At 43.5% G+C, this 23,702-nt stretch overlaps 1 protein-coding gene across 5 annotated transcripts in view; it reads left to right on the top strand.

Annotated features, from left to right (window-relative positions):
- Positions 1 to 664: 664 nt before the first annotated feature.
- Positions 665 to 23,702, top strand: part of DCBLD2 (discoidin, CUB and LCCL domain containing 2) — a 93,867-nt gene continuing 70,829 nt past the window's right edge. For 4 of the 5 annotated variants that reach the window (XM_074999673.1, XM_074999652.1, XM_074999640.1 and 1 more), the window contains exon 1: positions 665 to 889. In XM_074999673.1, coding sequence (XP_074855774.1) covers positions 793 to 889 — 97 coding nt within the window. In that variant the 5' untranslated portion in view covers positions 665 to 792. Of the gene's footprint in view, positions 890 to 14,378; positions 14,564 to 23,702 lie in introns of all 5 variants that reach the window. The other variant, XM_074999663.1, reaches the window with a different exon arrangement.

Genomic DNA, 23,702 nt, shown 5'->3' with positions numbered 1-23,702 from the left:
TCTGCCAGGACTGTTGTGCACAGACACTTAAACCATTTTGCTAGTCTTTAAAGTGCTACTTGACTGCTTTTGGTTTTGATAGTGTATAGACTAGCGCAGCTTCCTCTCTGTCCCTGAGTTCTGTGGATGGAAGGCCTTTTCTGTCGACAAAACTCTATTGCCGACACAGCTTTTTTTTCCCCCCTGTGGCCAGCACCCGTCCCCGAAGGTGCTCTTCCTCACCCTATGAGATGTGTGCCTCTGGGCCAGGCAAACAGGTTCTCTGCCGAAGTGCCACTTTGTCCGTGGACCTTCCACGGGTTTTGTCGACACAACTGGCCGGCGTGCAGCGGCAAAGTGAAGGAAAGTCTCTTTCGCACCTGCCCGCCGGGGGGCAGCATTCCCGCCTTGCGGTGCCTGTTCGGTTCGCTCCGTCGGAGGGCAAGGGCGGGGGACGCGCCTTCAGCGGCTCGGGTGAGACCTTCCCCCCTGCACACCAATGGGGCGGGGGCGGGGGCGGGGGCGGGGCTTCCACTTTCCTGTGGCACCGCCCCGCGCCCTGTGTGTCTGTCCGTGTGTGTGTGTGTGTGAGGCAGCGGCCGGGGGCCGAGCCGCGGACCCGGAAGCGGTTGCGCCCACGGCAGGGGGCGGTGCGCGGGCTCTGCGGCTGCGGAGGCGGGAGGAGGGGGCGGCGCCGCTGCCGCTGCCGCTGCCGCTGCCGCTGGTGGTGGGTCCCGTTGCCGGCGGCGGGGCGGGGGAGCCCCGCGGGATGCGCTGGGGCGGCGGGCGGCCGCGCCGCAGACGCTGCGGGGCATGCTGAGCCCGGAGCGGCCGCTCCCCGCCGGGACCCGGCCGGCGGCCGCCGCGCTGCTGCTGCTGCTGCTGCTGCGAGGCGCCCGGGCGCAGAAAGGTGCGTGTGGGAGCCTGCGGGACGGACGGACGGACAGCCCACGGCGGCGGGAGGTTTGCAGGGATTCCCCTCCCCCTGCCCCTCACCCTTCCCCTGCGCCGCCCCAGCCGTCCTCGGCGCCCGGAGGGTGGTGTTGTACCCGCTAGGCTGCGGGTCCGCCCCCGCGGTCGGGGTGAACTGGGGGGGGGCAGCCCCCACATTTCCCGGTCTCCTGCTTGGGGGTAACCGGAGGCGAGTGCATCGCCCCCTCTCTGCCTCCCGGGGCTGCCCCCGTCCCCGCTGCTGCAAACAAAGGGGGGAAGAGGGGTCCTGTGTCCGGAGCCCCCTCCCCGCCCCAGTTCCGGGGCTTCACCGCTGCGCCGCGGGCTCTGGCGGCCTGGCGCGTTGTCACCCAGCCAGCGCTGCGTAGTGGGGGTGAGAAGACAGGCTGCATCCCCAGACCCCTGATCTCCGGTTCCCGTGAGAGCTGTGGTCGCTAGCCGAGGAGGTGCCTTGTACCGCCCCCGCCCTTTCCCATCAGTCACTGAGTGTTCCCCCAAGGGTAGAATGGGAGCTGGGGAAATGCCAACGCGTGCCCCAGTGTTGGCTTTGGCTGTGTCATCTTAATGTGACTTCAGCCTAGCTGGAAAGGTGAGGTGAGATGAGGTGGTTTCACGCAGGTGGGATGCTGGTGCCAAGGTGGTAAATGAAAGTGCAGCAGAAATGCTTTCCAGGGTTTGGGGAGCAGGAGTCTGTTTATTCCTGTGTTTTGTATCGTGTTATAGGGTGTGATTTCCTAGTCTGAGCTTCTCTGAATTTGTATGGTGCTTTATTTCTGAAGTGATTTCAAGACAGGCAAGAAAATGGAAACCATGAAAAATGAAAGTTCAGGAGCTGGTGGTTAAAGGTTGTACTAATGTTGGAGCAGACAGTGTATATATGAAATAAAATTTGGCTTCTTTAGGATCTCAGTACAGTATATTGACAACTTAAAGATTTTTTTCTTTCCATTATGTGTGCAGACTGGCATCATCTAGAAGGCAGGAGGTACAGGTGGTTAGTTTATGAAACTCCAGTTGTAGACAGTAGAGACAGGTAACATAATTTGTGTATCAAAACAAAAAAGCAGTAAAGTAGCACTTTAAAGACTAACAAAATAATTTATTAGGTGAGCGTTTGTGGGACGAACCCACTTCTTCAGACCATAGCCAGACCAGAACAGACTCAATATTTAAGAACAAAAAAGCAGTAAAGTAGCAGTTTGAAGACTAACAACGTTTATTTTGTTAGTCTTTGAAGTGCTACTTTACTGCTTTTTTTTAATAGTGTATAGAGTAGCATGGTTTTCTCTCTGTTATGCATCAATATTTAAGGCATAGAGAACTAAAAAAAAAAAGGAGTCAAGTAGCACTTTAAAGACTAGCAAAATAGTTTATTGGGTGAGCTTTCCTGGGACAGACCCACTTCTTCAGACCGTAGCCAGGCCAGAACAGACTCAATATTTAAGGCATAGAGAACCAAAAACAGTAAGCAAGGAGGACAAATGAGAAAAAGATAATCAAGGTGAGCAACTCAGAGTGCAGGGGTCGGGGGGAGGTCAAGAATTAGATTAAGCCAAGTATACAGAGGAGCCCCTATAGTGACTCAGAAAGTTCCCGTCCCGGTTTAAACCATGTGTTAATGTGCCGAATTTGAATATAAAAGCCAGCTCGGCTGCTTCCCTTTGAAGAACGGTGCGAAAATTCTTTTTCAGTAACACCAAAACCAGAACCAAAAAAGTAATCAAGGTTGACAAATCAGAAAAAAAATTATCAAGGTGAGCAAATGAGAGAGTAGAGGGGCGGGGGAGGGGGGAATCAAGAATTAGATTAAGCCAAGTTTGCAGAAAAGCCCCTATAATGACCCAGAAAATTAGCATCCTAGTTCAACCCACCTGTTAATGCGTCTAATTTGAATATAAAAAAGAGTTCAGGAGCCTCTGTTTCCAAAGTAGTGTGAAAATTCCTCTTCAGTAAGACGCAAACTCTTAAGTCATTACCAGAATGGCCCACTCTATTAAAATGTCAGCTGACCGGTTTGTAGATCAGGAGTGTTTTTATGTCTGTTTTGTGCCCATTAACTCTTTGTCTAAGAGAGTTTGAAGTCTGTCCAATATGAACTAAAGGGACATCTTTAGTAGAAAAGACCAGAACATGTGCTCTTCTTTTCGGGAAATTAATGCGTTGTCTTTTTTTTTTTTTTTTTTTTGGAAAATAACTGTACACTTTAGTCTACTAGAATTTACAAGTCAAATTTTGTCTTTTTGAGGATGGTGAATGAACAGATTAATGTAATACTGCTTTGATCTTATCAAAACAGAAAAGCAGTTCAGTAGTACTTTAAAGAATAACAAAATAATATATTAGGTTATAAGCATTCATGGGACAGACCCACTTCTTCAGACCATAGCCATACCTGAACAGACTCAATATGTAAGGCACAGAGAACCAAAAATAGTAATCAAGATTGACAAATCAGAAAAATTGTAATCAAGGTGGGCAAATCAGAAGAGCAGAGGGGATGTGGTTTGCGGGGGGTGGGGGGGCAAGAGTGAGATAAAACAAAGTGTGTAAAAGAGTCCATATAATGGCCCAAATAATTCGCCTCCCGGTTGCAACCACTTGTTAATGTGTCGAATTTGAATATAAAAGAGAGCTCCGTACTCTCCCTTTGCAAGCGATCCTTAAAGTTCCTTTTCAGACTTAACAGGGCTATCTCTCTGTTACTATTCAGCATGCTTTGATCTTATGGTTGAGGGAATTCTCACGTCTTAAAAATCTGAATTCTGTAGCTAAATAAAATATTTCTTCCTCAGATCTTTTTTTTCAGTTTACTTTGTTTCTGACTATGCCTGAGAAATAGTGATGCTGGCTATACAATTTTGTCTGTTCTTGCATGTATCTTTCACATGCTAATACAGCAGAAGAAAACATTCTTTAAAAATCACAAAGTACGGTGGCATTTGATGACAGGTATCATACTCTATTGACATTTAACTTATGTTTTGAACTGTCAGAGTTTGCCCAAATTGTAGTATTGAAACCATACAGTTCTGGCATTCCATCTTATTTCCAGCTAAGTGAATTAAAATATATATTGTGTTGAAAAGAACACAGCTTCACTATAAAGCAGTTGCCATAACAGCCACAGGAATGCCTCATTATAAATGGAAGGAAAAAATTGTCCATTTGTTTGCAATTGGGAATGCAAACTTTTTGAGATGTCCATTCATGAAATAGTTTGGAAACCCGCACACTAATTTTCAGATTGATGTTGTTCTTTGAAGTCACATTTTAGGACCTCTCTCCTGGATTTGAACACTTCTGTGAGATAAGAACTAGATTAAATCACAACTTTTGTTTAAAAAAAGGAGCGGAAGAGGAGTGTGTGCTAAAGCTTTGTGGCTCCTATGTTGTCAATTTCAGTGCTGCTCAATGTGACTGAATGTCAAGACATGGTAGAAAAGATAAATTGGTTGTACAGTAAACTCTTTCATATCTGGCATTCTATCATCTGGAGCTCTCAAATAGCCGGCATTTTAACCATAAGTAAATTTTAGTTGTGTTTTCCATAAGTACTGTATAGTGAAAATAAATACAAATAAACACACCAAATACAGTATGTTTACAGTGTGCAGTACTACTGTTGTTGGTAAATAAAGTATTCTGCATACATTTTTGTTTGTTTCTCAGTATCTTATCTTCTTTTTCTTTAGTGTTATGCATTACTAGGTATACCTCTCTCTTATCCAGAATATCTGGCAAACTCCCGGTGTTGGGGTTGCTGGATATGAAAGAGTTTACAGTATATTTTTCCTTTTCAAAAAATATTTTTCATTTTTGGCAAAGATTACTATCAATGAAAACACTTCTTCCCTACGTAATGCATAAAAAAATTCCATGAGAAACTCTTATACGCAGAATGTACACAAACACCTATGTTTAAAAGACCATGATTGAGATTGCAACAGCGGGCAAGCAAAAGGTCACATAATACCTGTGTAATCTTAATTCAGTCCCCTTGTGCCATATTTATAATGATGTAGTCCTTAATTACATGGTCATACTGATTGAACCTCTCAGATCCAGCACACTATCATCTGGCAACATCCATAGTTGAGCATGATATTACTTCGTTGGAAGAACCACTTATCGTGGCTGTGGCCAAGTTTCCTACAGTTCTGTAAAGTTTGTTACAGCCACCAGTCCTGGCTCTCAGTGTTCTATGCTGCAATTTAGCTGTAACTTACCTCTAAATGACTTCGAAGAGCCCAGTAAGCAGCAGAAGTGTTTGTAATATTAGTAAACAACATTGATCTCCCATGGTTCAGCAAATTCTCTTGTTTGGCACTGGTCAGGTCAGAAGGGTGCCGGACTAGAGAAGTTCAACCTGTACTATTTTTTCCAAAGGAACCCTGCCTCATTCAGTGTGCAGAATGGATGGTGCTCACTTAATGAGAAACTTCATTATTATTTTTTTGCCTCATTGCTTAGCATGATTAATTGCTTCAAGGGCTTTTTTATGAAGAATATCACTGTAATATCAAAGTGCTTAAAAATGTTAAATTATCTTCACAACAATACCGCTGTGAGGTGAGTGGGTCTGTGATCACCATTTTACACAGAAGAGTACGATGAAAAGTTTCCGCAAATTTGGGCTGTTCCATTTGAAATATTAAAATCTGATTTTTCAAGTGCTTAATGTTATATAACATTGTGTACATTCAAAACACCACTTCCACTGGCTTCATTAGCAGATATGAATGGTTCTGCTAATCACGCCTCAGGGTCTCAAGTCAGTCATGTATAAAATGGAGAACACACAGTCAGTGACACCCCACCCCTGCTGCCTCCCCGAAAACTTTGGTTTAATGATGATTTGCCCAGCCTCACATAGGAATCATCCAGTGAAACCACTACCATATATGGGTTCATAGTAAGGACCAGCAAACAGCAAAAAGATGCCAAAGGTGAAAAGATTGCTCGATTCATTTATGCCACAAATTCTCCTTTTCACATTGTTCAACAATAAACACTCAATTGATATGGTTGAGTCCTTACAACCAGGATGTGCTCGACCTGGTTGAGCATGTATTGGTGGAAGATTGCTAGATGCAGCGTATGAGAAGAAACGTCAACAGTGCACAAGGCATACTGAGGGGAGATTTGCCAGTTTAAGCACTGATGTTTGGAACAATGCACACAATGATCCAATAATATGTGTCTGTGTGACAGCTGAAGCTGCGGTTGCATATCTTTCAGAAACAATAGCTACTTCGTGAAATGCCCACACGAGGATATTAAAAAGAAGTGTCAATTAAGGTTGTAATAAACAGTGAGCAAAAATCCACATGGGCAGTTTTGTCACAGTGTTTCAAATATGGCAAAGATAAGACGATACTTAGAAGAAATGGAAGGATACTATATAGTGACTAAAGTGGCTATTTAATGCATCTTTTAGCCAAAGACTTTGGTAGATGTTCTCCAGGAACAAAAGACAATGCTAAAGTCACACAATATATCTGTACCAACTATTTTGCTTCAGCTTCACTAATGAGAGCAAGAGGATCCAGACCAATTCTTCTTCAACATGTGTGATGAACTTCTGTGGTTGGTTGATTTAAACAATTTATGAAGAAGTGGCCTAGTCTGTTTTTTTTTTTTTGGTTGGGGAAAGAAGGGGAGAAGTGGAGAAGCATGATAAAATTGGCACAAGTAACTTGTCCAAAGTATCTAACATTGGATTACAGAGGATATTCTTAGTATTCCAAAGTGTATATCCATAGCCTTAAATGTCAGAAAAAATGCTGCTGCACTGGTGATTCTCTCAAAATTTGGAGACGTTGACAAAAGAAATACCTCACCAAAAAGTTAAACTGAAGGCAATAAAGAAGGGACTGGATCAAGCACTAACTCCACCTTATTTTCCTGTGAACATTCCCAGCTTTAGATATAAAGGTAGATGTTTAACTTCTGAAGAAGATGATGCTGCTGTGGCAAGGGCATCTCGTAATTATCCTCAGTTATGGAAGTCATAAGAAGTTTCAGGGCTGGAGTGAAACCATTTAATCAGTACGTGTTTGCTGAAGTTGTAAGCAAAGTCACCCCCCTGAACTGATGGAAATAATTAGCCAGTCACCTTGAAACAGTTGCTAAGTCACATTTTTGCAGCAGTAGCTTCCTTTGCAGGCACAGAGAGAACTTTTTTCATAGTTTGATATATTTCATACAAAACTAAGAAATTGGCTGGGAGTTGAAAAAACAGGAAAACTCATTTCTTTTTGTCTATGAATAAGAATGACAGTAGGAGTGGGGAAGATGATACCTAGTTATATATAGGGACACCATAATTTAGTGTAGTGATCACTTGTCTGTTAGAATTAATAACATTTGAAAAACTGGGGGGAAAAGTCAGCAACTCAGGAGACTGGTGCAATTGCAAATTTGAAACCTTTATGTAAGATTTAAAATTTAGCTTGAGAGCTGTTGTGTTTATGTGCAAGATTTAGTTCTTAATTCTAGACGTTCTGCTGCTGCATCTGTCACTTGACATAAAGTAATGAATATTATGAATTTGATTTTCATTTATTTGGGAAATAATAACAATCTTAAACACCCACAAATTATACCCTCTTACATGTTGTAAATTAATGTTTTAGTGATCAGATTTATACCATTGTGTAAGAAATATGTGAAGATGTATTGTAGTAAACTTGATTTAAATCAAGAATGTTCTCTTGGTGATTTAAATGAATCTACCCTGGCACAAGGGGACTGCTTTCAGGTTGCACAAGTTACTCACTAACTTTCGAGTGCTCAACTTTACATGCTTAATAATTTTCTTTTAACTTTTTTGTACCTGTAATTTTCTGGGTTAAAAATAAAATTAACTCTGAAAAAATACTGACACACAATTGGAATCTTTAGATCCATCCTCTGGGCTTCTGCCAGTTATGCTGACGGCAATAGTAATTTGTCATCTGCTCTATGTAGAACAGCACTTGAACACACTGAGAAAGTTTGCCATTGAGTTTTATGGTTGTTTGTTGAAAGCGGAAGAATGGTGAGAATCAGTAACTTTTAATTCCATTTCAGCTGTGGAGGAAAGTGTGCTCTTCTGCCATTCCTCTGAACTTGAGTAACTTGACTCAGTCTGTGCTACCCACCTCTGTTCCAGTCCTGTTTCTTTCCTCCCAGCTCCTCCTGCAGTTCAGTTTTCCTTAACTTGTCAGTCACCTCTCCACTGCAATCTCCTTGCCTAGCCAATCCTAGTCTCTTAATCTGGGTTGTCCACACATTCCCAGACTCCTTTTGCCCATCTGTGCCTCTCTTCCTCCTCAGATGTCCCCACTCCCAACTGACTTCCAGTTTCCCTGCCTGGGCTCCTTTTCCAATCTGTGTCTTAATTGTCCCCAACCCACCAGTTCCTGTTCCCAGTTCTCAAACCTCCACCCCCATCTCTCATGTTGTTATCCCTCCTTTCACATACTTCATTCCCTATCCCACCTTAATCCCCAGTCTTCTTGACAAGCCAGACACAGTTTCCTTCTTTTCTTCATGGACAGCTTCAAATCCCTGTTGCTCTATCCACTCCCCTCCTCAGCTCCTAGATCCAGTGCACTCTGCAATGACTGACCTTTATCCCATCTATAGTTGAGTCAGACAGCTTTCTCCTCCATGCTTCCTGGGCCCACTCAGCAGGGGAGTGATTGAGAGCACAGTAGGCACAGACTCCCTGTTCTGAGTTCTGGAGCCTAGTCATGGCTTGAAGTCCAATGCTGAGGTTGCAGGGAAACTCTTGTTTAGGCCCTGGCTGGGACAGACCCAGGACAGATGGAATTTTCAAGGTATTTAGCTCTGAAACTCTGGCAAGCCTTGAGTGACCATGTGCAAATTGGGAATTTTCAGATGCAATAACTTATCCACGTTTGGGTGGGTTTTCATGGGTATGGCAAAAGATACATTACTAAAAAAGAGGTCACCCTTTGGTAAATTTCAAGTTGCTGTTCCAGAGTCTGGAGTTCGTGGAACTTCTCTATGAAAATGTCTCAAGAATTGTTTAACGTGAGCAAAATAATGTATCTTTTCCTAGTCTCATTCTCAAAAATGGCAAAACTGTTTTAGGTGATGTTTTCCAAAAAATTCAGTCAGAGACAGATACCCAGGACCAAATATTTCAGTTTAAAGGGTTACAGTTTGATAAAGGTATAAGCAACTGAAAACAGAGTTTTATAATGGGAAGTGCTGGGCAATCTGAATAATGGATAGTACTGCCAGCCCCACTTCTAGTAGTCTGAATATAGTTTGATAATTTCCTTGTGTGTTTTGCAATATAATCTTCTATAAGGTAACAGAAGGTAGAATATGCATGTCACCTTGTAAGTGCTTTATCCTGAGTGTAGAAGAATGCACATTGTTGTAATAAGTATAGTAGCAATTATTCAAAAGCATTATATCATTCCACAAATAAGAAATGTTACCAACTGCTAGAAAGCACATGTGCATTCTTGCCATGCACTAGATAGTTTCACATTCTTATTAATAGTCAAAAATTAACATTAGTTTTTGTGTCTTGTGGACATACTTATCTGCTATTGGTCATTTGTAAAACAGCCTGCTGTTTGACATGTTATAAACATAATGGCTGTAGATAATGAGGAATTAGTAAGGTATCCAACATGCAGTTTCTCAAATTACTTCGTAGTGAAGACCATGTTCAGTACAGACTGTCTCTTGGATTGCCACCGATACTATTCACAGTTGGGCAGACCATGTCCCTTTGCACTTGTGATTATATAACATCCCTGGGGCAACGATAGCCGTTGTTTACACAGAAAATTGATATTGGGAAAGTATTTAATGTATTTTTTAGCTGCTTTTAATGCAGTGTACCAGCTGGAAATGAGAGAGAGAGCGCCAGCTTCATATAATCAGCCAGCTCTCTATGGACTGCATTTTGGGAACTTCTGCACTGAACAGATGTTCAGCTATTGTCTTGTACTCAGTGTGGCCTGTTTGTTAGTTAAACCTAAGTTATTTTGGCTGTCCTATAACAAAATGAGAAAGTGAGAAAAGAACACTTGCTGTTTTCCATCATAAAATTTCAGAAATGTTCCCGTAAATTGGAATTTATTGAAATTGTTAGGGTCAGGGTTTAATCAGTAAAGCAGCTAGTCCAGTTGGGGTGATATATTATGGAGGCATCTGTAGTGACTCCATACTTAAGGTTGTGTTGTAATTTACATTTAAAGCAGGAGTAAATTCCCTTTGTTTTATTTCTTTGGATTTAGGCTCCAAATTTGACACATACAAATGGGTGAGGATAGTTGAATATTCTATGTATTTTTTTCAATAAAATCTTTAACTTTCGGATATTAACATGTGCCTCTTTGAAATTTAGCTTTTCTCCATTGTTATGCTTTCTTCTAACTGACTGTTACCACCACAAATGCCAAACTGTAGAAATATGTATATGGATATAAGCTATTTTGAATTTTCAAAATCAAATGCATGAGGAATTATTTCACTTTAATTCTTATAAATGAGGCATGAAAAATCTTCTTCTTCAAATATCTGTGATGACTAGAAGTCTTTTCAAAATGCATGTCTTCGACTTCTGGACAGTTTAAGGTCTCTCTCTCTCTGCCTACATCCATGCTATAAGATAAATTCGATTTTTATTAAATTTGATTTTTGTAACACTGGGTTTTATACATTCAGATTTGAGTATGCTCACCTCCCCACAAGGTCCCCACAAATTTAAGTTAGTGCTGCCACAGTAAATAGACAAAGATCTGTTGTTGCCACAATACACTGCTGCAATCTATCCCACAGTCCCCTCAGCCCTGTAACATTCTGGGTTTTTTTGCTGACATTGGGAAAAAATGCTCCACAGGTGGTTGTAGGTATGTGATGTCATCTTTCCACATTGCATTGCCCTCATTCCCCTCCCATGGAAAGCAAACGGCCAGTTTTTCAGAAGGAAGGAAGAAAGAAAGGAAAAGTAGGGAATCCCAGGCAAAAGAAAACTAAATAGGTTGGCTTTAGAAGGTGACTGAACTGTGTAAAATGGTTGCTCAACTGCTTTTCCCCCTGTTGAAAGAACACCTTCACATTAATCCCTTGAAGTATGACTTCTGCCTGATCAGCCAGCTAGCACACCAGGCTGGGGGACTGTCTTACCCACGTGCCAGAATGACTCTGTGCTCTGGGGTCACCCAGGTGATTGTGCCATGTCAACTGGTCCCTCAGCTACTTTTCCCCCCTTGAAACCACAGTGTGGTGTGACCGGTCTTAAGGAAGCCATTTGATAAGGAATTTGCCGAAAGAAAGCGTCAACAAAGATCCCTGAAGTAACTGAAATCTCTTGCTTTTATAACTGAATTATCAAAGATTTTATAAAAAGCAGATAAAACATCATCTCTGATAATATTATGAGAATAGATTACAGCTTGTGATATCCTTCTGTTATTTATTAAAGCCTTTGAGGAAAAGCAGTGGTCCTCATTTAAACACATCTAGATTTTTCAAGAGTTATTGTTTGAAAGAAAGCAGTGGACTAATTGTTAATCCAACTTAAAATCACATGCTGTAGACTTAACTGCAACTAATAATGGAAACAATTCAGTTCACTGAAAACAAAAAGTGCTTTCTGGAAAGGGAGCCAACTTTCCAAAACTTGCTTTGGTACAATGGTTTGCTCTACAGGGTTGGGGCGGAAGCTGAAGAACAAGTTGACATGGTCCCTTCAGGGGCTTTCTCCGGATGGGGAGAGGGGGTAGCCCCCTCCATACATTGATGGGTGGGGGTTGTAGCTGAGGGACCAGTTGATATGGTCCCTTCAGGGGCTTTCTGCGAGCCTCCTGGCGCATGGTGCCCCACCAAAAACATAGCAGAAACCAAGCTCCCTGGCTCGGGTTGCCTATGAGGGGCCATTGAGGTTCCCCGGCTCCCCCAGCAACAGCTAGCCCTCGACAATCTTTGCGCAGGAAGGAGATTTCACTGTGTGCAAGCCAGGACATGGTGCTGTCTGGAAGCATGGTCTGCACTGCACCGCAGGCACATGCTTTTATTGGGTCCGGGACTAGCCATGTGATGTGGTTGGGTGGAGGATTGACCTCTGACTGCATGGCACCTGTGAGGAAGGAGGGGCTGCCCTTGTAGAAAAATGAACCACAGAAAAGAAGTTTCTCAGCCTCTCGTACAAGCATGACCCGCACAGCGCAGCCGCCACGTGGTGTGGCGGTGCAGGAGCTGGCACCAGCGCTGAAAAAAATCTTGGCCTCTCCTGCTGTATCCTGTGCAGGGAAGAAGAAGAAGAAGCCACCACCCCATGCTGGGGCAGTTTTTGTCATGGCTAGGTGTGATCACTGTGCTGATCACAACTAAATGACATCAAAATGGACCCAGATGCCTACTTCAATTTCCCGGGTTTCCTGGTGCTGAATTCAAATTTGTGGGCTTCTTGTTACCTGCTTCTTGTTACCTACTTCTTGCTCACCTGGAGAGCAGCGAAGATGGAAGAGCCCAGAGCGGACAACTGTGGGGCATTGTGGAAGACATATGGAATACCTCTGGAGGCCAATAAAATCAATTTAAATAATTGCCATTTCCACACTAGCATTTATCCGACCTTTTAAATTTGAACTTGGCACCACACCGACTCACGTGGTCGGTGTAGTAATATCGACCTTAGTGCTCCCTAAAATCAACCTAATCGCGTTCAGAGTGAAGACAGTGACATTGTAAAATCGAGCTGACTTAAAATTGACTTTGTCATGTAGCGTAGACGTAGCCTCTGTGTGTGTGTGTGTGTGTGTGTGTGTGTCTGTGTGTATGTAATTTTTTAAAAAAAAATAATCTTTTTTTAAAAGTTTCTAGCCCAATGATTGCAAAAATATCCATCCAAATTTGAAAACTTTAATGCAAAGCAATGCAGCCGTGTCGTCCCAAGCATATAAAGAGAGACAGCTTGCTGACACCACTGGAGTTGGGTTGCAGGGAAACGCATCTGGCTGCTGTTAATCATCCAGTCTGAGTGGTCGGCTGTCCCTGGAGGGTACCCCCAAATTTCCTGGAAAAGAGAGCTGTAGAAGAGTACATCCACTTGGAGTAAAGTAATGTAGATGTTGAGTATAGATTAATTTTAGATCATGAACCAGGAAACCTTGATTTAAATAGCCAGATTTAATCATGTTTTGCATTTGTAAGTCTTAGTTGTTTTCCTAAAGGAAGGTTGCTTTTTATTGTTTGGTAAACTTTAAAACATTGATTTGCAACTAAAAATAACCCTTCTAATAAATTTACTGTTTTTTGCAGCCAAGAATGAGATATATCTGTACACATATATTTTAGTAGTTTTTTAGCTTTGCATACATTTTATTTAATTTTTCATTGTTATTATGTAAAAAACTAGTGAATGAAGCACTTCACGTTTACTGGATGATAAATGTTTTAGTTATAATTTATTTTAAGCAGTGTTTGAATGAAGTGTGTTTAATTAAAAGCACAAAATCAGCATTTGAAAATATATTATTAGCTAAAGAAAATTACATGTGTGAGAGAGATAAGGGAAAAAAACTTATTTCTGGTATCAGGTTATTCAAGATTTTAGAACTAGGAGATTTAATCTTTCGCACCTAGCCTTTATTCATAACGTGAAAGAGCGAAACAAGCTTTCTTGCTTTTTCAGTTTCCAGTTGGTTTCTCAACTTTGAATGAACTAGGTATTGAACTGAACTAGTGGAACTCAAATGAGGAAAATACTCTGCATCTGCAGAAGAGGCTAGTGCTATCAACAGCTGGTTTGCACTTCAATAAACGTGGTCTTAATCAGTTTAGATATGTAGTATTGAGGATGACTTACTTTTTAGGGCATGAGAGAACAGCACTAGTTTTTTTTTTGTTTGTTTTTTTTTAATGGAGCCTCTGGCAATAATTAAGACTACAAATTTCAGTCATCAGAAGACTATGCTCTTTGGGCCAGAGTACAAATGCAGTAAACTTTGTAAGTAGCCTTCTCCTCTTCTTGGTCATAACGAACTGCATTTATGCCAAGTTTAACTGACAGACGTATGTTAGCTAATTGATATTTTGACTCTTCCTGCTTTACTCACCACCCATATCTTGGATGTTTTCTGGTAGGACATACTGGATAGAAGGGTTATGGGTTTAGGGAGAGCGATACAACTTTGAGGAAATGGAGTAATATCGTTACCAAATATGTGCAAGAGTTCTGGGTAGAAACAAGCTTGTATTTGGAGTCTGTGGTAGAATATATGGGAGGGGAACTCGATTCTCTTGTTGTGGGATACTGGCATTTGAACGTCTTCCCTGATACTTTTGGTCTGTCTGTGGCATGCTGAAGTAGGTCTTTAACCACTGATATTGAAATTTACTAACAGTAGTAAATTTCAGAAGAGGTGCCTCATAGCAGGAATTGCAATTGAGTAGCTTTCCTTTTTGTTTTGCAGGTGGCAGTAGTCCTGTTGACAGTTTCTCAGGTGGTAGACAGAAAATGTGTTCCATACAGACCTTTTATCTAGGAGATCTCTTTTCCAAGGAATTGTCTCGTCCAGCCGTATCGTCTTTTCAAGCCTCACAACCTTAACACAGTCCTCTGTAAAATGTTCAGCAACTACTATGTTTAGAGCTTCTTGTGAGTCTCATAATTAATTCCAGGATGTATTTTACACTCTGTATAAATGATATAGCAAACACATACTTTACAGCTACAGCTAAAAATGTTGAACTTCTGAGTTGTGCTCAAATGAAGCTAATGAAAACATTCTTAATTTTTTTGTGGCTGTGTACCACTGAAGTTATTTGGCCTTCTTTGAAAACATAATTTTGCTCCAGTCTCTGAGTGGCACAGCCTTGGTTGTCTTCTGCAGCTTTCTTTATACTGATAATCTAATCCAGGATTTTTCAGATTTTGAAAGATGAGTTCCTTCCATTTCAGGAAGGCAGGCCTGAGGGATTGTTATATCTGTGGGTCCACAAGAGTCTGCAGCATTTGAGTTTGCTGCTGGAGAACTCCTGTTATGGTCTGATGCACCTCTCCTCTCTGCCCTTTCCTTCTCTGTGCAGTCTGCAGTGTTCACCCTCCAGGCCCTGTGCTCATGGTCTGATGAAGCACTGTCTTGCATGATTTTACTGAAAATGTCTTTGCAAGAGCTTTTCTTTTGCCTCCTTTACTGACTCAGACATTCAATGGATGCGGAGCAGAAACCCATTGAGGTTGCAACGTCAGATAAAATCCACAGCTGTACAGGTTGCACCTCCCTCATCTGGCACCCTTGGAACCTGATTGGTCCTGAGTGAGGGGATTTGCCAGACAAAGGGAGTTTCCCTTCCCTCTGGCACCCCCACCTGCTGGGCCATGGACGTTGCGGGACCAGATTCCAGTTGTGGGAGGTACAACCTGTACTGTTGTCAGCATATATCAGAGAGGTAGCCATGTTAGTCTGTAGCTTCGAGAACAACAAAAAGTCTCGTGGCACCTTATAGACTAACAGATATTTTGGAGCATAAGCTTTTGTGGGCAAAGACCTGCTTCATCAGATGCGTGAGTGCGGGGGGTTGGTTTCAGAGGGGTATTTAAAGAGTGGGGTCCCAGAAAGAGGGAGGGCCAGAGCTGACAAGGTCTATCCAGCAAGGTGGAAATGGCCCAGTATCAACAGTACTTATCAAAAGAGGAACAAACAAGTCAGATCAGACGGGGGGATGTGAGCCTTTGTCAGCATCTAATGGGGAGCTATCAACACCCAAAGCAGAGAAACTGCCTTTGTAAGCTGCGAGCCACTCCCAGTCTCTGTTTAATCCATGGTTAATGGAGTTAAATTTGCAAATAAATTGCAGCTCAGAGATTTCTCTCTCCATTTGATTTCTGAAATTTTTTTGTTTCAGAACTGTCACCCTTAAATCTGCCACTGAGGCTGCGTCTACACGTGCACGCTACTTCGAAGTAGCGGCAGTAACTTCGAAATAGCGCCCGTCACGTCTACACGTGTTGGGCGCTATTTCGAAGTTGAAATCGACGTTAGGCGGCGAGACGTCGAAGTCGCTAACCCCATGAGCGGATGGGAATAGCGCCCTACTTCGACGTTCAACATCGAAGTAGGGACGTGTAGACGATCCGCGTCCCGCAACATCGAAATAGCGGGGTCCTCCATGGCGGCCATCAGCTGGGGGGTTGAGAGATACTCTCTCTCCAGCCCTTGCGGGGCTCTGTGGTCACCGTGGGCAGCAGCCCTTAGCCCAGGGCTTCTGGCTGCTGCTGCTGCAGCTGGGGGTCCGTGCTGCATATACAGGGTCTGCAACTAGTTGTTGGCTCTGTGTATCTTGCACTGTTTAATGAAAGTGTGTCTGGGAGGGGCCCTTTAAGGGAGCGGCTTGCTGTTGAGTCCGCCCCGTGACCCTGTCTGCAGCTGTGCCTGGCTCCCTTATTTCGATGTGTGCTACTTTGGCGTGTAGACGTTCCCTCGCTGTGCCTATTTCGATGTTGGGCTGAGCAACGTCGAAGTTGAACATCGACGTTGCCAGCCCTGGAGGACGTGTAGACGTTATTCATCGAAATAGCCTATTTCGATGTCGCAACATCGAAATAAGCTATTTCGAAGTTGGGTGCACGTGTAGACGTAGCCTGAGTGTCCAGGGAGATTGAAGTGTCCCACCACAGGCTTCTGTACATTACCGTTCCTGATGTCTGATTTATGTCCATTTATTCTTTTGCGGAGAGACTGTCCAGTTTGGCCAATGTAAATTGCAGTGGGGCATTGCTGGCACATGATGGCATATATTAAATTAGTGGATGTGCAAGTAAAGGAGCCCCTGCTGGTGTAGTTGGTGTTAGGTCCTGTGGTGATGTCACTGGTGTAGATATGTGAGCAGAGTTGGCAGCGAGGACTGTTGCAGGGGCTAGTTCCAGGCCTAGAGTCACTGGTTTGTGATTTGTAGTGGCTGGTGAGGATTTGTTTAAGGTTGGCAGGCTGGCTGTAGGCGAGGACAGGCCTGCCTCCCAAGGTCTGTGAGAGTGAAGGATCATTGTTCAGGATGGGTTGCAGATCACTGATGATGCGCTGGAGAGGCCTTAGGTGGGGGCCGTACATGATGGTCAGTGGTGTTCTCTTGTTTTCCTTGAGAGGCCTGTCTTGTAGCAGGTAGCTTCTGGGTACCCGTCTGGCTCTATCAACCTGTTTCTTCTCTTCCTTAGGTGGGTATTGTAGTTTGCGGAAAGCTTGGAAAAGGTCTTATAGATGTTTCTCTCTGTCTGATGGATCAGAGCAAATACGGTTGTACCTTAGTGCCTGGCTGTAAACAATGGATCATATAGTGTGCCCTGGATGGAAGCTGGAGGTGTGTAGATAAGCATAGTGGTCCGTGGGTTTTCGGTATAGGGTGGTATTTATGTGACCATCACTTATCTGCACAGGAGTGTCCAGGAAGTGAATTTCTTATGTGGACTGGTCCAGGCTAAGGTTGATGGTGGGGTGGAAACTGTTGAAATCATGGTGGAACTCTTCAAGAGCTTCAGACGATGAAGATGTCATCAATGTAGCCCAGGTAGAGGAGGGGCACTAGGAGACTAGAACTGAGAAAGCGTTGTTCCAGGTCAGCCATAAAAATATTGGCATACTGTGGGGCCATGCGAGTGCCCATAGCAGTGCCACTGATTTGAAGGTATAATTAGTCCCCAAATCTGAAATAGTTGTGGATGAGGACAAAGTCACAAAGCTCTGCCACCATTTGTGCCTCGGTCTCATCAGGGATAATGTTCCTAACAGCTTGGAGTCCATCTTCATATGGGATGTTGGTGTAAAGGGCCTTTACATCCATGGTGGTCAGGATGGTGTTTTCAGGAAGGCCACCAATGGATTGTAGTTTCCTGAGGAAGTCGGTGGTATCTCGAAGAAAGCTGGGGGTGCTGGTAGCATAGGGTCTAAGTAAAGAGTCCAAATATCCAGAGAATCCTGAGGTGAGGGTGCCAATGCCTGAGATGATGGGGCGTCCGGGATTCCCAGGTTTATGGATCTTGGGCAGCAGGTAGAACAAACCTGGTTTGGGTTCAAGGGGTGTGTCTGTGTAAATCTGTTCCTGTGTTTTTATAGGGAGGGTGTTGAGCAGATGCTGTAGTTGCTTTGTGTATTCCTTGGTGGGATCCTTGGACAGAGGTCTGCAGAATGTGGTATTGGAGAGTTGCCTGGCAGCCTCCTTTTGGTAGTCTGTCCTATTCATGATGACAACAGAGCTTCCCTTGTCGGCCTCTTGGATGACAATGTCAGAGTTGTTTCTGAGGCTGTTGATGGCGTTGTGTTCTGCACGGCTGAGGTTATGGGGTTAGTGATGCCGCTTTTCCACAATTTCTGCCTGTGCACGCCAGTGGAAGCATTCTATGTATAGGTCCAGTTTGTCATTTCAACCACCGGGGGAGTCCACGAGGAATTCTTTTTCTTGTACCGTAGGTGGGAGGGTACCTGTGGGTCAGTGCGTTGTTCACTCAGCATAGTCCCAATGGAACTTCTCTCATATGTGTGCAGTTTGAAAGATATAATGTAATTACTTTAAGATCTCAGTTCTGCAACTACTTATATATATGTTTCTTACACATGGATAGTCTCATTCACTTCAAAAGTTAATCATATGACTGTGCGTGCAGAACTGAACATTAAATGTCTTATTCTCTAAATAATACAGTATTGTCTTCTTAAAACCCACCATTTGTAAGATTACTAGGCATCACTGTCATGTTAGTATTTTTTTTTATAAACCAAATAAACTTAGTTTAATCATTCTTGGCAAAATAAATAACAATTTAAAAAGAATTAGCTAACCATTCATAAAGTGGATACAGTTTTCAAAAATAAGTTTGTAACTTGAATTCCTTGCCATCATAAACTGTAGATTATTTTTTTGGAAATATTGAGTCAAATGAAAATGCAGGCATAAAAGGTGGGGGTTCCATAAATTTAAAGGTCTTTACAAAAATCGTTGGTTTCTCCAGAATGTAAGGTTTTCTGTTGTTTTAAACCTTCCTCTTTTTGAAGAAATTTGCCTTTAAGTAATGGTAGCCATGAAGGCATAGGGGAAGGGGGAGGAAATTGGGCTTTCAGCCCTGATTTGTTTGATGAATAAGACCACCTTCTTTCTGTTAGTTTGTTTTTATTTCTAGAAATAAGTTTCTTCTGCATGTTCCCCCAGGTCAGATTAACTCTTCTGGGTGTCCAGGACTGGACCAAAAATGAGGAGTTTGGGGTTTAGTGTGTGGGAGGCAGCTGCTGGGGAGCAGGATGGGCGTGCGAGGTCTGGGGAGGAGGGAGGGTGCAGGAGCAGGCTGGTGGTGTGGGGTCTAAGTAGGAGGGAGGATGCATGAATATGCTGAGGGTGGGAAGACTGGGAGTGGGGAGGGTGCAGGAACAGGCTAATGGTGCGGGGTCTGGATGAGAGTGAGTGGTCTGGATGGGGGTTGGTGTCTGGGCAGGAGGGATGTGCAGGAGTGGGATAGGGGTGTGGGTTGGAGGAGAGTGAGAGAGGACAATGGGGGATACTTATGTGGCAAAGCTCCCCGAGGAGCACACCTGGCTCCACATCCCCCATTGGTCCCAGGCACTGCTCCCTGCTGTTCCCATTGGCTGCAGTTGGCCAATGGGAGCAGCTGAGGACAAGCCTCCAGGCTACATTTCCCTGCACTGCAGTTCCTGGGGGCGGGGGGACCAGGGGGGCAGAGAAGCAGCAGTGCGTGCAGCACTTCTTCTCCATGAGACTTAAGGCTCTCGCCCACACCCCACAGTTGGAGTCGGTGCTAGTGCTCCAAAATCAGAGGGAGGTGGGTTTGGAGACCCAACCCAGGCTCCCTGCTGAAGTTGGGGACCTGAGCCTCGTGCTAAATCTGGCCTGCAGATTGTAGACTTCTCCCCCGTGGTTAAGTTTTGGTATAGTTAATTTATAGGGTAAGTTCATTTTAAGGTAGGGTAGTCATAGTCTATTAGCTGAAGTAGAATACGTAATGATTTCAATGTGATGGACCCTAGCATGAAGAAGATTGAATTTAAGAGGTGTGTGTCATGCCTAGCTGTCTTCCCAGCATCAGATGTGCAGATATTGTGCCTGAAATACATGGGTAAGAATCATTTACCAGCACAATATGCTGTCTGCAGTACCTTTATTTCTCGAGTCCAGAAGGAGACACAGGATAGACTTCAGGCTCTTCTGTTAAAAGAAACATTGTTAACAAAGCCTCTGGGATCCATTAATTCTAAAGGAAGTGAGAACAAGAATAAGAGGTCTGGCTAGGCTCCAAGTACATCTAAATCCAAGAAAGCGTTGACATTGAAGATTTTGTCTTTATCACTGAGCTCCACTGTGACATTAACTGAGCTTCCAGTTGCCAACTCCTGAGATCCCCGCTCTAGTCAGGTTCAGTCTCTGGCAGAACAAATACTGGACAGACAAGCTAAGGATCTGGAAGACTTACTGGAATCAGTGTAGTTCTCTCTCAAAAAGGAGCAAGGCTAAATTGAAGCACATCTCGAGCAGCTTCTTTAATCATTTGCTAAACAGGAGTGCTAAGGATTCAAAACCTGGGATTGCCCCAAGGGGATAGACTTGAAGAATAGACCATCAGATAAGATTATGACAGTTCAACGGTATACTGTGATCATTACAGAGCAAAGTCATCCACATCTGAATTGCAGAATGGATTTGATCATATTGTATTGCTCTCCTGACGACAGTCTGAGACTGTACAATGCGTAAAGTAGATCTCCTAAGTCCATATCCTTGCCAGCTAAGACTCCAGTTGGTTCATCAGAGTGTTTCACCACTCTCCACATTTTGGATCCTTACACTGGTTACAACAAATAGTAGTCCTGTGGTACCTTATAGACTAACAGATATTTTGGAGCATAAGCTTTCGTGGGCAAAGACCCACTTCATTAGATGCATGATGAAGCGGATCTTTGCCCTAGAAAGCTTATGCTCCAAAATATTGGTTAGTCTATAAGGTGCCCCAGGAGGAGGAGGAGTTCTCGAAGATACAGGTTAACACGGCTACCTCTCTGATCCATTGGATACCCTTCCTGTTTCTTCAGTATCAGATGTGGGATCTGATCTGCAATTGGATGTTGGGACAGATCCAACGCTCATAGTGAAGACAGAAGCATATCCTAAATAGTCTTTCCCCTAGAATTAATGCTCCTGGGTCTTTTATGTATCAGCTGAGTGATACAGTGCCAGACTGGGCCAATTGACAGGACAGGCCCATACCACCCTGAATGCCTTGGCCATATTGGATAACCCCTTCTTACCAATACTGTATCAGAAAAATCTAATACTTCAGTGCTGGAACATCTCCCAGAATTGAGGTGTCTGGAGCTGAGAACAAGGGCATGTAGACTCTGAGGAAGAATACTAGGAGGAAGACTCCCCAGAATGGGTAGCAGGTTTAAAACTAATAAAAGAAAGTTCTTCTTCACTCAGTGCATAGTTAACCTGTGGAACTCCTCTCCAGAGGAGACTGAAGGCTAGGACTATAACAGAATTTAAGAAAGAGCTAGATAAATTCATGGAGGATAGGTCGATGAAAGGGTATTAGTCAAGGGTAGGAACGGTGTGCCTGGCCTCTGATTGTCAGAGGCTGGAGATGGATGGCAGGACACAAATCATTTGATCATTGTCTTTGGTCCACCCTCTCTGGGGCACCTGGCACTGGCCACTGTCGGCAGACAGGCTACTGGGCTGGATGGACCTTTGGTCTGACCCAATATGGCCGTTCTTATGTTCTTAATGATTTAAAATATGTCATGGAACTGGAAAGTGGCTCATCTCTCGATAACAGTGGGAGTAGCTGCAGCATTATCCCCTTCAGTGGACACAGTTAAATTTAAGGCCAACCATCCATCCATCCATTTCATTAATGTTGCCTCTAATTTTTTCCCATCCCTGTGCAGGATAAATTTTGCTGTGTGCACTGAAGCATGTGAGGATGTATGCCGCCAGTAGCATCACAAGCTACCGGCTTTGGGCACTCTGCCGATCCGCTAGGCAGCATTTGAATCTCTCCTGGATGGCTGCCCACGCACTCTGTTTGCTGGGAGTACTCGATGGCATCAATTTACAATTACCATCAGTGGCTTGGGACAAGGTCCCACTTCCAGCTGTTGACATTTAAGGTCTAATGCAGAGAATAAGGTCTTGTTACTTTTGCTAACATGGCTCTAGCAGCTAGCAAAATTCCTCCAATCTAGTCATCACTGTTCCAACCAATTTCAGAAACGGTCAGGTTACACCAGATACTACACGAGGGATTCTCTTGTTTTTATATTCACCTTCTGTCCAGCTCCCTTAATTGTAGCACCAGTATTTCAAAGATCTAAGTCAGGTTTTCAACTTTCTTACTCTTTATGATAAAGGGAAGAAGTTGAACTCTCTATAGAGAAAAATCAGGCAGTCCTGTAACACCTTAATGTCTAACAATTTTATTTATTAGGTAATGTGCTTTTGTGGGTAACACCCACTTCATCACTACTTTTCCAGATCTGATGAAGTGGGTCTTACCTAATGAAAGCTCATTACCTAATAAATAAACTTGTTAGTCTTTAAGGTGCTACAGAGCTGCTTGTTTTGTGTGAAGGTACAGATTAACGTAGATACCCTTCTGAGACTCGAGAGAGAAATGTTTGTTTATTTTTACTTCCTTAAAAGTACACAGCAGATCACCAAACTATTGTGGTTAAGTATTAGTTTCAACTTCTGGAGAAGATACATATCTTCTTTAAAAACTCCCAGAATCAATTAAAGTTAACATCTGCTTTCATTAAAAAAGACGGCCAGGACATGGCCAAAGATGCCATTGGGGCATCATTTGATGTCGCTAATATTGCCTTCAGATCTATGGCATCAGCAATAGCTCTTGATAGGCATCTCTCTTCCTATAGAAACGAAATCTAAAGGAGAGGATTCACACTGAAAGTCAGCGCAAAAACTAATTGTGTTGTATCATCCATACTTCTATAGCATGCTCTCTGAGGCTATTGCATCACTACCACAGGAGACCACCTTTATGCCTGTGTTCGGGTATCACTGACAATTTGCAACCTTCTTTGACTTACTTTCACAAAAGAGACAGTCATATCACCAACAGCAACGGCCTCTCAATCACAGGAGAGGAAGAAATCCTACAAGTCCCAGGTGAGGACAAAGAATACCTCAGCCACGTTTTCCATCTCTAACATTAGTTTCCTTGTTTGACATGAGTAAGTAAACCAGAAATGACCCGTGTCTGCTGATAGTGGAGGGAGGGCAGGTGGCTTCAGCAGTGTTACTAAGCATGTTAGGAATACAACTGAATCTAGGGAGGTGAATGACCTGCCCCGGCCCACCCCCCAACACTGTTGCCTCTGCTGTAAACCAAGGCTGGAAAAAGGTACATGCATATTCGGAGGCTCCCCATCTAAGCAAATTGCATAGACATAAATGATGACTGTGGAGGAAGGGGAGGTCTGCTAAGCTTGAAGGGAAGGAGAACTCTAGAGGGTGGGTCAGATCTTCCACACAATGAGCAGTCACTCTCACTGAAGTCAGTAGGACTGTGGCTACACTAGGAATTTCCTTTGAAAATACTTTTGAAAGCAGGGCCTATTTCAAAATATCCCAGGGAGCAGCTACGCACAAACAGTGCTCCTTTGAAATGACTTTAGAAGGAATGTGGCTCACTTTTCAAAATCGCTCTTCCCTTCCTGTGTTAGGAAGAGCACCTTCTTTTGAAAATAATTGTGAGAGAAAACGTGTGTAGCCGCTCC

The sequence above is a fragment of the Carettochelys insculpta genome, chromosome 1, assembly GCF_033958435.1.
Source record: "Carettochelys insculpta isolate YL-2023 chromosome 1, ASM3395843v1, whole genome shotgun sequence".
Lineage (NCBI taxonomy): Eukaryota > Metazoa > Chordata > Testudines > Carettochelyidae > Carettochelys > Carettochelys insculpta.
This window is presented reverse-complemented; position numbering and strand designations above follow the sequence as displayed.